Source organism: Bufo gargarizans, chromosome 5, assembly GCF_014858855.1.
Source record: "Bufo gargarizans isolate SCDJY-AF-19 chromosome 5, ASM1485885v1, whole genome shotgun sequence".
Lineage (NCBI taxonomy): Eukaryota > Metazoa > Chordata > Amphibia > Anura > Bufonidae > Bufo > Bufo gargarizans.
Genome location: NC_058084.1, coordinates 131392423 through 131407439, shown reverse-complemented (window position 1 = coordinate 131407439; position 15017 = coordinate 131392423). Strand labels below are relative to the sequence as shown.

At 49.2% G+C, this 15017-nt stretch overlaps 1 protein-coding gene across 1 annotated transcript in view; it reads left to right on the top strand.

Moving 5' to 3' along the window:
- Window positions 1-15017, top strand: part of TAF4B (TATA-box binding protein associated factor 4b) — a 103452-nt gene that overhangs the window by 29580 nt on the left and 58855 nt on the right. Inside the window, exons 8-9 of the mRNA XM_044295669.1 lie at window positions 1556-1685; window positions 3016-3112. Coding sequence (XP_044151604.1) covers window positions 1556-1685; window positions 3016-3112 — 227 coding nt within the window. The remainder of the gene's footprint in view (window positions 1-1555; window positions 1686-3015; window positions 3113-15017) is intronic.

The window sequence follows — 15017 nt, the reverse complement described above, 5'->3', positions numbered from 1 at the left end:
TTTATGCTAACTAACAAACTAGCGAATTTTTGCATTTTTACTTCACTCAATCCAGTTTTTAAATATGGCTGGGAAAGTGGGTGAAGGTTAGGTATGTTAATGAGTTTCACTCCAGATTTATCACTTAGACTTTAAAAAGAAATTGCAAAAAATAAAATAAAATAAGTAGCAGGGTAGAGAAGGAAAACTGGGGGAGCTTTTCTAGACAAAAGTGTTGGGCTTTAAGGGGATATCCAAGGGAGGCGGCAGCCAATGGCAGGCGGGGACGAGCCTCCCTAGTGTCACCCACGATGCTCGTCCCAGTCTGCCATTGGCTGCTCCCCTCCCCCTGACACCGGATGTCCGCAGAACGGACAAGAATAGGACATGTTATATATTTTTTTGCGGGGCCACAGAACGGAGCAACGGATGCGGACAGCACATGGAGTGCTGTCCGCATCTTTTGCGGCCCCATTGACGTGAATGGATCCGCACCCGAGCCGCAAAAACTGCGGCTCGGATGCAGACCAGAACGGTCGTGTGTGTGAGGCCTAAGGATGAGATAAATGTACTAATGTATCAAGCAACATGTGACATTTTGGTAAATGTGGCATAAAGTACGCCAACACAGACTCAAGCAAAAAGACTTCAAATATTCCTCTCCTAGTTCGTAGAAGAGATCTGGGATCAGATATAAACGGACTCCATCGTAAGAAACAAGCTATAGCTAGAGGTAGGGAGAACTTAGCCCCCATCGATGGACACCTTTCAGAATCTTGGAGATATCCTGGTATTAATGGCTGTAGCACACGGGCATCTTATTCACTCACCAACTTGTGTTTGAACGGCTGGTGGAGAGGCAGTGAGTAATGGAGGTAACGGGGAACTCAACAGATATACTGTGCCGTTTGTTAGATACAAGGCCCAATCTCACTCCCTGTCCTATCAAAAATTCCATCGTCTGTTGAAATTGAACTGTACGATGAGATTGGTAGTGTCCATAAGCCTAATTAAAAGCTTTTATGTTGAAGTGCGTGCACAACCTCCTTAACTTCGATTATTCTTTTCCTAGAAACTTTCCAGTGAAAACGACATCACTGTCCCTGTATGTGTCCACGTATTTTACATAACCTGTTTCTTCATACATTTCGCCTCTGTATTTTTTTTTATTGTTCTGGAAGAGCGTTCGCAATCCATTTGACATCTGTGATCTAATTCCATATGAAATGAAACTGCACAGAAAATGTTGCAGCTTTTATTTCATGACATTTGAGTAAACTGCATTAATGATGAATCGTGAAGCCTCCATGACTTGCGGTCTGATAGGCCTGCATGTCTTAAGGGATTAAGGCCATCTGGACAAGTGTACGTTGCTGGATATTACTGTAAACAACTGGTGAGATTTCCCGTTGTCATATCTCGACAACAGTACGCTTGAGGATTCCTGAGCATGATGTGTGTGAACTGAGGGTTAGACACAGATGCCTCATAGCAGTTCTGGTTGATTAAACGTGGTGATGGACTCCCTGGAAGGCGGACCTCTTTGTGCCTACTAATAGTGCTCTTGCCATTGCAGGTAGTTCAGCAGCCAAGCAGTGGGCTTGTGAAGCAAGTGACCACGCTGCCCTCAAACTCTGCACTTAGCAAGCCTGGAGAAAAACGCCTCCCCGTGAACACCCTAATACAAACGGGTCACCTGCCACCAGGTACAGATTTGTTACTGAGCAATTCTCCAGTAGCTCCCAAGAATCAAGAAGTGAAATGTAGGCGCTTTTTTCTAGCTTCTTACAAATTAACATGGGTTATCCCATTATTAATGTAAAAAAACGAAAATCGGACATTTTAGTACATGGCAATCTCTTTGTAGCAAAGCTATAACCGGCCCTGTACCTCACATGGATCCAGAGATCTCCACATTCATTGCTGCAATTGTTCTGCTTGATTTATTTCAAGACTAGCCGCTCCTGGAGCATGTCCTTTCCCAGGGGATGTGTTCCTTCTGCTGCGGTTCTCTCCCTGCAACTACCACAGTTCAGAAAATAAAATCTAGGCCGGTGAAGGCTGGGACTGAGCATGTGTGTCCACTTTAGCAATGTTCGGGTACTTTCACACTAGCGTTATTCTTTTCCAGTATTGAAATCTGAACGGGTAAAGGGTCTTAATACCGAAAAAAAAAAAGTTTTATCCTAATGCATTCTGAATGGAAAGCACTCTGTTCCGTATGCAACAGGATGTCTTCCTTTCCGTCCCTTGCACGGTATTTGACTGGAAAAAATACCGCAGCATGCTGCACTATTTTTATTTTTCCAGCTCAAATCCCAGAACAATACTGCACTTGCCGGATCCGGCATTAATTTCCATTAAGATTTATTAATGCCGGCTCCGGTACCGAGTGTTCTGGAAATTGCCGCTTCACCGGATCAGTTTTTCCGGTCTGTGCGTGCGCCAGGACATGGGAGCTATTTTTGCTTTTGATCTTTGGGAAAATGTATCCGTTATACCAGATGAGACGGATCTAATGGATCCGGAAAAAAAAGCTTTACGTTTGTCTACAGCTTGCCGGAACTGCCTGCTGGATTCTAACAACGCTAGTGTGAAAGTACCCTTACTTAGGTGGACAGAGAAATAAAGAAAAGCACAAACAGCAGGTGGCGATATGCAGATAGATTTTATTCAAGAACTTAGTTGCAATACTGTATTTTTCCACTTTTTAGATATTCATGACCTAATCTTTGGTTAGGTCATCAATATCAAATCAGCGGGGGTCCGACACCCTGTACTCCCACCAGTCAGAAGGCTGTGCTGCCATGCAGTTCACTTTTCTGCAGAATGTATGTTTTAGGTCAGGGATGCCCAACCTGCGGCCCTCCAGCTGTTGCAAAACTACGATTTCCAGCACGTCTGGACAGCCTACAGCAGGGCATGGTGGGAGTTGTAGTTTTTCAACAGCTGGATGGCCACAGGTTGAGCCTCCCTGCTTTAGGTCATGCAGCCATTTTTTAGACATGGTTAATATCAGTTTCTTTCTCTTTCAAGCGTCAGTTGTGAAACAGATCACCGTTCCAGGGAATAAAGTTATATCCCTACAAGCATCTACTCTTCCCATGAAGGAGAATAACTCTGCATGCTTCAGGTAATAAAACAGATTTCCTCAGGTGTCTGGGCTCTAAAACCTGCAAAAAGTGAGTAATCCTGATGGGACGAGCAAGTTAAAGGAGTATTCCAGGATTTTTATTAATATTGGTACCCTATTCTCAGGACAGGCCATCAATTTCTAATTGGTAGTTGTCCAATATCCCGTACCCCTGCCAGTAAGCTGTTCTGCAGTAGTTCTGCCTAATTTGGAACCGGAACGGCACAACTCCGTCCACTGTGTAGCAGACTCTGCTGGTTACTGCAGCACTGCTCCCACTCGCTTCAATGAAAGCAGCACTGCAGTATCCATCTCCGTCCTCTTCATCGTGGATGGAGCTCTGTAGTTCCAGAGTTACTCAGGAACAGCTGATCATCAGGGCTGCGGGGTGTCGGATCCCCGCCGATCAGATATTGGTGGCCTGTCTTAAGGATGGGCAATCTGTATTAAAATCCTGGATTACTCCCTTTAATATGCGGTGGTCTGTTACCTGGGAAGTTCTAATCAGCCATGTCATGTGTGTCCTGTACATTGCATAGGCTGTGAGGGTGGACAAGCATGTACCCATTTGACCACCGTTTTAACAAAGATGATATTATAACTTTTATATAATTACAATTATATAGCAGTGAGATATTCTGCAGCGCTTTACAGACTCCACATAAATAGATAAGTGGCTCACCCCTCACACTGCCAAGCAATAAAAATTAATAACATGGTGCTGCCCGGGATATGGCCCTGCTATTATGGCATTCAGTTCTTTTATAATGCTGACCTGTGAAACCCCGCAGTGCCTGCCGCCTATGCTGCCCCGGTCATCCCGCCTGCAGACAGTGATTTACAAGTGTCTTTCCTGTTGCACATCTGTAGGTGGAGTAGGGCAGGTGCTGCAGTTGGCATGGGACACATCTGTCACAGCGCAGGCGCCCACTGCGGTCTTCCTCATGTCGGTACCATAAATGTTCTAAATGCCATCACAGCCAGAGGTCACACTACATTTTTCCGGAATCGTAAAAATACTCCTCTTAAGGGGTTGCTATTTATGCAGGGAAACCATTAGCAGTCTGTTCTATAATGTCTTCCATGCAGAAATAGCAAATTTTGACCATTTTAGAAGACTGAATCCCTACCTTTCTCGAAGGACCAAATCTGTCACGTAGGCATCGGAGCAGTAGATTGTGAAAAACTCAATGCAATAAGCATTGAACAGGGAGCGGTGGGTGGTGTCTAGGACCAATGCACAGGAGGCTTTTATAGGACAGTCTTGTACACAATATATTGGACTCTTGCACAGTATGGTGTACTGTATACTCCTCTCTGATCTCTGGACAGTGCGCTCCATACAGGAAAATAGACCTCTCAGTGGTCCAGGGTACTTGCATAGAAAAACTAATAGCCAAGAGGCTAAACAAAACTCTGTTTCTGACCCTTATGTTGAAACATAACTTTAATTTGATTGCTCTAATACATTAAACACCTAAAGGAAAAAATAATTTTTTAAACCTGCTGTTTCTCTAGATGACCTTATGTTGATAGTAATGTTAATAGTCTCAAAGTTCTATAAAAGTAGGGTAACTGCTTTTTCTAGACCCTTGAGACTCTAACACTACTAGAGTTATAAACCTCCATATTGAGCACCCAGCAGCAGATAGAAGCCTACAGGGCAAGCTGGGACTTCTAGTGTGACCTCACCTGGGCACATGGTCTTTGCTCAGCAGAGGCTCCGTTCCCACCATGCTTTCCCTGGGTGGTAGATCGTGATCCTGTAACCTTCTGATACATGTCTGAGCTAGATAGAGAGATAGAAATAAGGTAGGGGGGTGGATGTGGAGTTACTAAATAGTATACTAGACTCTTTCGGCACAGGAGAGGTGGGGGGGAGAAGGGTAGGTCTATTTTGTATAGTTTTTATATTTCTCGCTCGTATCATTGGGGGAACACAGGACCGTGGGTATAGCTTGCTGCTGCCACTAGGAGGCGACACTAGGCTACAAAGTGTTGGCTCCTCCTCCACCGGTTATACCCCCTCCAGCCAGGATAGAGCATATCAGTTTTTAGCTTTGTGTCATAGGAGGCAGACCTCCCCCCTGCTTGCAGGGCGGCTTCCTTTTTTTTTTTTTTTTTTTTTTTTTTTCTCTTTTCTTTCCCTTTTAGGTAGGGGGGACAGAGGTGCCTAGCCCCTCTGTCTACCCCGGGAGCAAGGCCGGTGTCGGAATTCCTCACCGCACGACTTCCCCAAGAAGAAAAGGTGGACATGGGCAGCCCAGCTCCCCCGCTTCCTGCCAGCCTAAGGGTCACCTGCATCCGGTGAGACCCCCTGCCATTCTAGTCTCCTGCCACTTCGGGTGCCAGCTGCTGAAGAGGTGACCCTGCTGGAACTCTGAGGAGGGGTGAAGAGGATGAAGATGGGGTGAGTACTTGGGATTAGGTGAGTATTACCTGCACCCTCCATTCCTCCACCCGAAACCCCCCCCCCCCCCTCTCTAACCCATTTTTTTTGGTGTTCTATGGGGGACATGGGTAATACTGATCCCATGGTAGGGCACCTTCCTAGGGCCTGCCTTACTGTTCCGGCCAGCACCCCCAACTTAAGCCCCTGGTCCTGTTTGGGGCCTACACGGTCCTGGGCTCCAGCCCGTGCTTCCCGTTTTCCAGTTCGCGCGGCGCACGGGTGTACTAGCGGTGCCTCTGGTGCCCCATTCGGAACCCCCTCCGTTCTCCGGCCGAACGGAAATGACGGCTGGCCGCATGTCCCAAATTTAGGCCCCAGCTTCCAGGGTGGGTAGGCCGTAACTTGCGCCTCCCACTCTGATACGAAGGGGCGGAGCTCCGATTCCCGCCACGGCTTGGAGCACACTGCAAGACCACAGCTTCACAGCGGAATCCAGCTTCAGCAGACAGCACCTCCCATCAGGGAACACAGGACCTGGGTCTCCTACATCATGCATCCTCAAACTGCGGCCCTCCAGCTGTTGTAATACTACAACTCCCACAATGCTCTGCTGTAGGCTGATACCTGTAGGCTGTTCGGGCATGCTGGGAGTTGCAGTTTTGTAACAGCTGGGGGGGCCGCAGTTTGAGGATGCCTGATGTAGGGGACCCAGGTCCTGTGCTCCCTAATGGGAGGTGCTGTCGGCTACATGTTTGGTAAAAGGGTTCCCCCCGCTCCCCAGCAGTGAGCTCAGCGGTAGTAGCCATGTCCGAACCCACTAGGGACCCCCGTATGCCATCGGCCACCACTTACTATGCATGTGTCAAATGCAATATTAAGTTCCCGCATGGCCAGCCAGACTCTGTTTTTGACGTATGCTGTGCACCCGCACAAGATCTGCCCCCTCAAACCACGCAGCTGCATGACCTCCCTGACCGGGTGGAACCGGACTGGGCCTGTGCCTTTTCTCTAAGATATCCCAATCCACTCTCACTCTCATGGGTCACTTAGTCGATAAATCTCCACCTGCGCTGTCCGCACCTTCGGGGCAGACCTTCTCACAAGCGGTCCAGAACAGGACGTCAATCCTCTTCTGACGCCTCAGCATCCCCTCCACTCCATGGGTCATGCTCGGATGTGTCCTCCCTACCAGGGGAAGAATTGTCGAATGGGGACATTGTTCCGGATCCATATCAGAGTCTGAATCACCAGTCTTCCAAGATTGCTTCCATGGTTGACAGCTTAGTTACTGCTGTCTGTGACGCCTTCCAGGTGCGGGACGACTCCCCCTCCACGAGTCACCAGGGAGTGTTCTTTCTCCGTACTAGACAAACTCCTAAAGCCTTCACCCTGCACGACGACCTTTCAGTTGGCTTGGGCGTGGAACCATTGGGATCGTCGCTTTAGCACTTCAAAGCGACTTGATCTGCTGTATGCCTTTCAGGCAGAATGGGTGTCTAAATGGTCTTCACCCCCTAAGGTGGATCCTCAAAGCCATTCTTCAGGCCTCAACCATACTGGCGCCCACGGACGCAGCCCGCCCATTCTTCGTCCGGCAAGCAGCCCTCCGCATGAAGAGGCGCCCCACCCTCCCGCGTGGGGGGTCGCCTACTCCTTTTTCAGGAAGTGTGGCGGGCCCACATCTCCGACATATGGGCGCTCGAGATCGTAACCTCAGGGTTACAAAATCAAGTTTGCATCCCTTCCTCCACATCGATTCTTCCCCTCCCAGGGATCCAGGTCGGACGGTAGCCTTTTTCGAGGCGATGCAGCCTCTCCTCGCGCGAGGTGCGATTGCCCCGGTTCTTTTGCCGGAACCAATCGCGGGTTTCTATTCCAACCTGTTTGTCGTCCCCAAAAAAGAGGGGTCAGTTCGCCCGGTCCTGGACCTCAAGTTGCTGAACCGGTTTCTCCGGGTGCAACACTTCAGAATGGAGTCCCTTCCCTTTTGGCCTGGCGACGGCACCGCAAGTCTTTACAAAGGTTCTCACTCCTCTCCTGGCACTTCTTTGGACCAGGGGCATCGCCCTGATCCCGTATCTGGACAACATCCTTTGGGCAGAATGAGGACAGCCTGCTTATTGCCCTGGATACCATGGCGCGATTCGGGTGGTTGGTGAACTTCCAAAAGTCTTCACTGCATCATGCCAGACGGATCACCTTTTTTAGGTATGGTCCTTGGCAGTGGCATTGGTGCGCCTGCCTCGGGACAAGAGGCTGGCCCTTTATCAGTCTAGCCGTCTTCTACTTCAGCGCAGGACCCTGTCAATTCTGTCCTGCATGAAGGTCCTGGGGGGCAATGGTTGCTTCTTTCGAAGCGGTTCCATTTGCCCAATTTCACATTCGGTCACTTCAGTGAGCAATCTTGTCCCTTTGGGATAAGTCGCCGGTGTCCCTGGACAGACATAGTCTTACCCCAAAGGGTGCGGTCGGCACTCAGGTGGTGTCTTTTGACCCCCAACCCTGGAGTCGGGGAAAATCCTTTCTTCCGATCTCATGGAGAGTCATCACAACAGATGCCAGCCTCCAAGGCTGGGGCGGAGTCTTCCCGCCCAGGACGGTCCAAGGGGTGTGGTCTCGGTCGGAGTCCAAACTTTATCAACATTAATCTATCCCTTCTCCATTGGACCCCTCTCCTCCTGGGCCAGCCGATCAGGGTACAGTCTGACAATGCCACGGCAGTAGCCTATATCAATCATCTAGGAGGAACTCTCAGTCAAGCAGTGATGGTGGAGTCAGCCAAGATCCTGAGGTGGGCGTATGCCCATGTGCCAGCTCTGTTGGCTGTCTACATTCCGGGAGTGGAAAACTGGACAGTGGATTTCCTCAGACGGATGACTGTGGACCCGGGGGAATGGTCTCTACACCCAGAGGTGTTTCAAGAGATCTGCCTCAGGTGGGGTCAACCAGAGGTGGACTTGATGGCTTCCGGACTCAACCACAAGCTCCCTGTCTTTTTCTCTCTAACAAGAGATCCAAGGGCACACTCAGTAGACACACTGGTGGCACCATGGGACGGGTTCTCTCTGGTGTACGTGTTTCCGCCTCTCCCCCTCTCCCCCTAGTGCCTCGAGTCTTATGCCGGATCATGATTGAGAGCATCCAGACGGTCCTCATCGCTTCGGACTGGCCCTGTCGCGCGTGGTACACAGACGTCGTTTGTCACCTGGGAGACATTCCGTGGCACTTTCCGCTCCGACCCAATCTTCTCTCTCAGGGTCCTGTCTACCACCAGCATTTAGAGTCGCTACGTTTGACAGCATGACTGTTGAAACCGTCATTCTGAAGCAACGTGGTTTCTCTGACAGTCATCCGCACAATGGTTAAGGCCAGGAAGCCGGTGTCGTCCAGGATTTACTACCGGACCTAAGTCCTTTTTGCACTTCTGTGAAGAAAGTAGCCACCCCCCGCTACGCTTCTCTCTTCTGGTCTTCCTCTCCTTTCTGCAATTGGGTCTGGATTTGGGCCTTGCCCTCAGTTCCTTTTATAAAGGGTCAGGTTTCAGCGCTTTCAATTTTTTTCCAGTGCCCGCTGGCACTACAGGCTCCGGTTAAGAAATTCCTACAGGGGGTGGGCCACACCGTCCCCTTTGCTTGCATGGGACTTGAACTTGGTGCTGGGCTCCCTTCAGTCGGCTCAGTTTGAGCCTTTGGACACAGTTCCCCTCCGTATTCTCTCCTGGAAGGTGGCATTCCTGGTAGCAATCACTTCCATCAGGCGCGTTTCAGAGTGGGCAGCACTGTCCTGCAGTACTCCGTCCCATGCCCTCTTTTCAACTAAAGGTAGTCTCTGCCTTCCACGTCAACGAAGACATCAGTCTGTCAATCTCCTTCGCATCCAAGGGAACGGGCCCTCCACCAGCTGGACGTGGTTAGAGCCCTAAGGATTTACTTATCTGTCTCGGACTTTCCGCCGGACGGACTCTGTCCGTTATTCCTGAAGGTCCTCGTCAAGGTCTAGCGGCCTCCAAGGTGACGATTGCCAGGTGGATCCGGTTGGCAATTGCTGAGGCCCCTCTGCGTCACGGCCCAGTCGACCAGGGCGCTGGGGGCGTCTTGGGCTTGCTTCTGCCTCACAGCTGTGTAGCTGTGTAACATCCCTGCACACGTTTACCAGGTGCATACGTTGGCATCGGCGGACGCTGCGCTGGGTCGCAAAGTCTTGCAGGCAGCGGTGTCCTGAGCATCCGCGAGGCAGTTTCCATGGGGGGGTGTTTTGGTCCCGCCCCATGGACTTCTTTGGAACGGTCCTGTGTCCCGCAATGATACAAGCGAGAAAACAAGATTTTTGTGAACTCGCCTATAAAATCTTTCTTGCTGAGTTCATTGGGGGACACAGCACCCACCCATTATTCTGTTACAGCTGCAAGTGATAGCAGTTGGTTTGCCAGGGGGGGTTCGTCAGTTTGGTTCGGCCCGTCCGGCATTAATTGTTTTTAGTGGTTTTTCTGTACGTTTCGTTCACCTACTGCTTGGGCACAAACTGATGGCTCCTACTCCACCGGCTATACCCCTCTCCAGCCAGGAGAGAGCATAACACTTTGTAGCCTAGTGTCGCCTCCTAGTGGCAGCAGCAAGCTATACCCACTGTCCTGTGTCCCCCAATGAACTCTGCGAGAAAGATTTTACAGGTAAGTTCACAAAAATCTTGTTTTTCTTTGTACGGTATGTATTTATGAAAATCTTTTAAAAAAATGAGTGCGGTAACAAGGACTAAAAAAAGAATACACAGGCTGCTCTGGTACAGCACTCCATAAGATTTTTTTTTTTATTGAAAAATGTCAGCCACTAATTAATCGCTCAGCCCTAAATGCAGGCACAAAAATTTGCTGCCATTACAGTATGCTTGTCTGAAACCAGCTTTGGGTAAGGGAAAAAATGTCAAGATCTTTGCTTGCTGCCAGTAAATAGAAATAAACAGTCTGATATACTTAGTGCACCTGTGTCGGTTATACATGATCTGGGCAGGTTTTTCAGCCTCTGAAAGTAAAAAAAATAAATAAAAATTCTCTTCATTGAGAGCAAGCAGAAATGTTGAAAGTGATGCACAAAGAGGAAGATTTGTTTTCAAAATTGTACCCAGAGGAAAAGTGGTGCAGTTGCCCATAAAAAAAACCCTTTTTGTAGGTCGATGCTCTCATTTTCTGAAAGGCACCTGGAAGAGATGGAATCTGACTGCTGTACGCCATCAGTCCTGCCCTCTAGTATTGATTACCTCCCCCCCCCCACACACACACACCAATCAGTTTAGATAGAGCTGTTATTTAATGACAGGCGTCAGCACAATCTTACACCAAGATTCCTGCATAGATCTCTGAGTCGTCGCCACAACCATCTCTGAGGGTGCCTTTTTGGCTTTAAAAAAAAAAAAAAAAAGTGTAACGTCTGAAAAAGGGTGTGTAGCACTTCAGCCCTGGCAAGATATCCAAAGTCGCATAAAAATTGGGTCCTTCCTTTTGTTTCTGTTAATGTAAGATGTGATATGTAATATCTCTGCTGCTTTGCATTTGTTTTATACTAGCAAATTTAGCACCAAGACTTGTTCCTAATGTGGATTCAGATTTAAAGGGTTTATTCCATGAGTAATGTCAAAAAATAAAAATCGGATGCCATACAGTACATGATGATCTCTAGAACCAGCTCTGTACTTCACATGGATCTATTCATTCCTCCAATTGCTTTCGGCTGCAGCTGGTGGCAGTTGAAGGACGGAACTGAACATGTGCTTTCTTCTCAGTTTGCTGGACAGAATTTTTTAAAAGGGCAAACAGCAGGTGGCGCTGTACAGAGCGATTTCATTGAATAACTCACTGGCTATATTACATTTTTAATTACATGCAATTACAAAACATTTCAGATTGTAGAATATTTTTCATGGTAGAACCCCTTTAAATTTATCCGGGCTGCTACAAATCCTCCTTAAATGGCAACATGTTTGTATCTTTTAAAAGCATATTGGGTCTTCCATACAGTAGCTTCCAAATACTACATAAAACAAAAATTAAAAGGTTATCAAACCCCTATAATAACCCCCACCCGATGCCCAGACCCCTCATATAGGTTACTTGCCTCTCTCCCCAGAACCCGCCTCGCACCTGATCCCTGCACGGCCGCCTCTGCATCACGGGTGACGCTTGGTAGGCTGTGGTCAGATTATTTGATCTGCTCGACGATGAGATGCAACCGTGGCCATGCATGGATCAGAAATGACGTGGGTGCTGGGGAGTATAACCTATATGAAGTGCCCGGGCATTGGTAGGTTCGATATAGGGGAACCCCTTTAACGCATCTCCTTACGGCCACGTGGCGCCGTCCTGTCACAATTGCGATGCAGCCTCGTTGAGTACCACGCGTCCATACAGGCTGTAGCCGCTGCTGTGAAACGAAAGAGGATTGCACTATTTAGTTATTCTGCATTGTTAATGGCCTCTCAGCACCCACTATTTCCATTTCATCCACCATGACGGCCCACATTGAGATTGACCCTTGACCTCTGTAGGGGCAGGAACACATAGAGTTTAAGAACCCCCCACCCCTCCACCTCCTCAGTGCTTTCCTGCCCCTACAGGGGCCAACACGTGGAGAGGATCCTCCTCAAGGAGGATTACATCGTTATTTTTTCCTTTGCAGGTTCTCCAGCTGGCCTCCCGCGGCATGGGCTAAGGCTGGCCAGCTTGGAGCATCGAGGACCCTCGTCTTAGCCTATGCTGAGGCCTGTGGTCCTCCCCCATACCTCTTGTACTTCCTTCCCTCCTTAGGGAAGCAGTCGGGGGTGCCAGATTCGCGGGCGCGCGGTGTGCGGTGTTCTTCCTCCGGCATGCTGTGCGCTTGTGACCGGCTGGGGGGGCAGGTGCGGCGCATGGAGCGCTCAGGAGGCAGGCCGGACGCCGCACGCATCCTCTCATAGGCTCGTGCGGCGCCGGCTCTTGCCGTCACTAGGGGCGCAGCTTGATGACGTCAGACGCCGGGAAATTTGAAAAGGGAAGTAGACCGCGGTTCCCTCCAGCTCTTGTCTGCTGCACCGCGATGTCTGAGACACCTGCTCCCCGCCAGGAAGGCCCTGATCCCACTACTGCCAGTACCGTGAGTCCCCTTCTGGGGGGTATATATTTCAGTCTTTTGTCATTGAAATTCTAATTGTGGCATATCTGGTTGCTTCCTCACTCCAGGGCAGCAAGGAGTCAAAGCCAAAATCCAAACTCTTGAAATGCTGCGCTTGCTCTAAGCATCTCCCTGAGAACTACAAAAAAAGGTTGTGCAAATCTTGCACATCGGAAATTTGGAAAGAAGAACAACCAGATATTCTGTCTGAAATGAAATCTTTTATTGCGGACGAAATTAAGTCCTCTTTAGCCACCCTGACAGCCCCCGCTAGTACTCCGATCCCCTCCAAGAAACGCAAGTTGTCCGCTATCTCCTCTTCTGAGGGCGAGGATGTTGAAGTGGCTTCCACCTCATCCAGACAATTTCCTAATGAGGAACCCTTGTCTGACGGGAGAAATTCCAGGACGAGGATAAGAAATATTTCTTCTCCGCCTGATGAAATGGAGGAGCTGCTGAGAGCAGTTAGATCCACAATGGGTATCGAGGATACCCCTAAACCCCGTACGGTACAAGACGAAATGTTTGGGGGCCTTAGATCTAAATCCTCTATAGTTTTTCCCTATTAATGAAAATATAAAGGAGATGATAATGGAAGAATGGTCAGACCCGGAGAAAAGGTTAGGCGTTCCTAAGGAGTTCAGGAAACAGGCTCTGCTTTGATCCGACTGAATGCAAACTTTACAATCAGACCCCTAAAGTGGATCTACAAGTGGCTAAGGTAGTAAAGAGGACCGCCCTACCCTTTGAAGACTCCTCACAGTTGAGCGATCCTATGGATAGAAAGGCGGACTGGGCTCCTAAAAAGATCCTGGGAATCAGCCATGTTTGGGGTCAAGACTAATATCGCTGCTACCTTCTGTTGCTAGAGCAATGTATATATGGCTAGGGGAGTTGGACGTACACCTGAAAAATAAAACCCCAAGAGAAGAGATCAGAGACTCGCTCCCTCTTCTACGCTCCGCCACAGCATTTTTGGCCGATGCTTCTGCAGAGTCGATCCGCTTCGCAGCCAAAGATGCGGCTCTTTCTAATGCAGCCCGGCGGGCGTTATGGATGAAGGCCTGGTCCGGGGACAAGGCTTCCAAGGCTAAACTTTGCTCCATCCCCTTCTCCGGGGAATTTGTCTTCGGTCCCACTCTGGATAAGATCCTAGAGGGGGCGGCAGACAAGAAAAAGGGGTTCCCAGAGGAGAAGGATTCTAAAAAGAAACCCTTTCGTCAATTTCAGCCTCAGCAGAGATCCTACAGGGGGAAAGGGAAAACTGGCCGATGGAGCCATCCCAAAGGAGGGAGAGGAAGAGGCTTCATCCTCAATCCCCAAAATAGACCAAACAAACAGCAGTGACGCCAGAGTAGGGGGGCGACTGATGGGTTTTCTATCTTCCTGGAAACAGGTAACTTCAAATCCCTGGGTTCTAAGTGTAATCTCTCAGGGCTACAAGATAGAATTCGCATCAGTCCCCCCAAGAAGATTCTGCATCTCACCCCAGCGCAGGTCAGAACTTCCAAAAATTTGGCAGGGCGTCCAAGACCTCTTGGACCTAGGGGTGATTCAGAGGGTCCCTATCCCAGAGGAAAGGAGAGGGTTTTATTCCAGCCTTTTTTTAATAAAAAAACCAGACCAATCCTTTCGCACCATTATAAACTTAAAACCCCTAAACAAGTCCATTCTATACAGGAGGTTCAGGATGGAAACAATCCCATCCACAATTCCCCTGATCCAGAAGGGGGTGTTCATGTCATCGATCGATCTAAAGGACGCCTACTACCACGTCCCCATTCATCATCTCTCTCAGAAGTATCTAAGATTTGCTATAAAGGGTCAGGACGGATCAATCCATCACTTTCAATACGTGGCCCTTCCCTTCGGTATCTCCTCGGCCCCCAGGGTCTTCACAAAGGTCGTAGTAGAGATGGTGGCCTATCTTCGTCAAGAGGGAGTTACAATCGTCCCATATCTCGACGACTTCCTGATTCTGGGCAAGACAGAGTCCGAGAACCTCCGAGCAATTCTTAAAAAATCTCGGCTGGATCATAAATCTAAAGAAATCCACCCTAATCCCATCCAGGAGAATAAGGTTCCTGGGTGTGGAACTGGACTCATCCCTGTTGAGAACTTTCCTCCCTCAGGACAAGGCCACGACTCTAACGGAAAAGATCCGAGCATTCCAGAGGTCTCGCAGTTGCTCCATCCGGAAGGCCATGAGTCTCCTGGGAAGCCTAACAGCCTGCATCCCTTCGGTTGCCTGGTGCCAAGGCCACACAAGGGTGATCCAGAGTTGGATCCTAGGCATCTGGGACGGGAAGCAGGTAAGTCTGGACAAGACTTTCCGGATCCCGCAGGCCGTAAAAACAGACCTAGACTGGTGGAA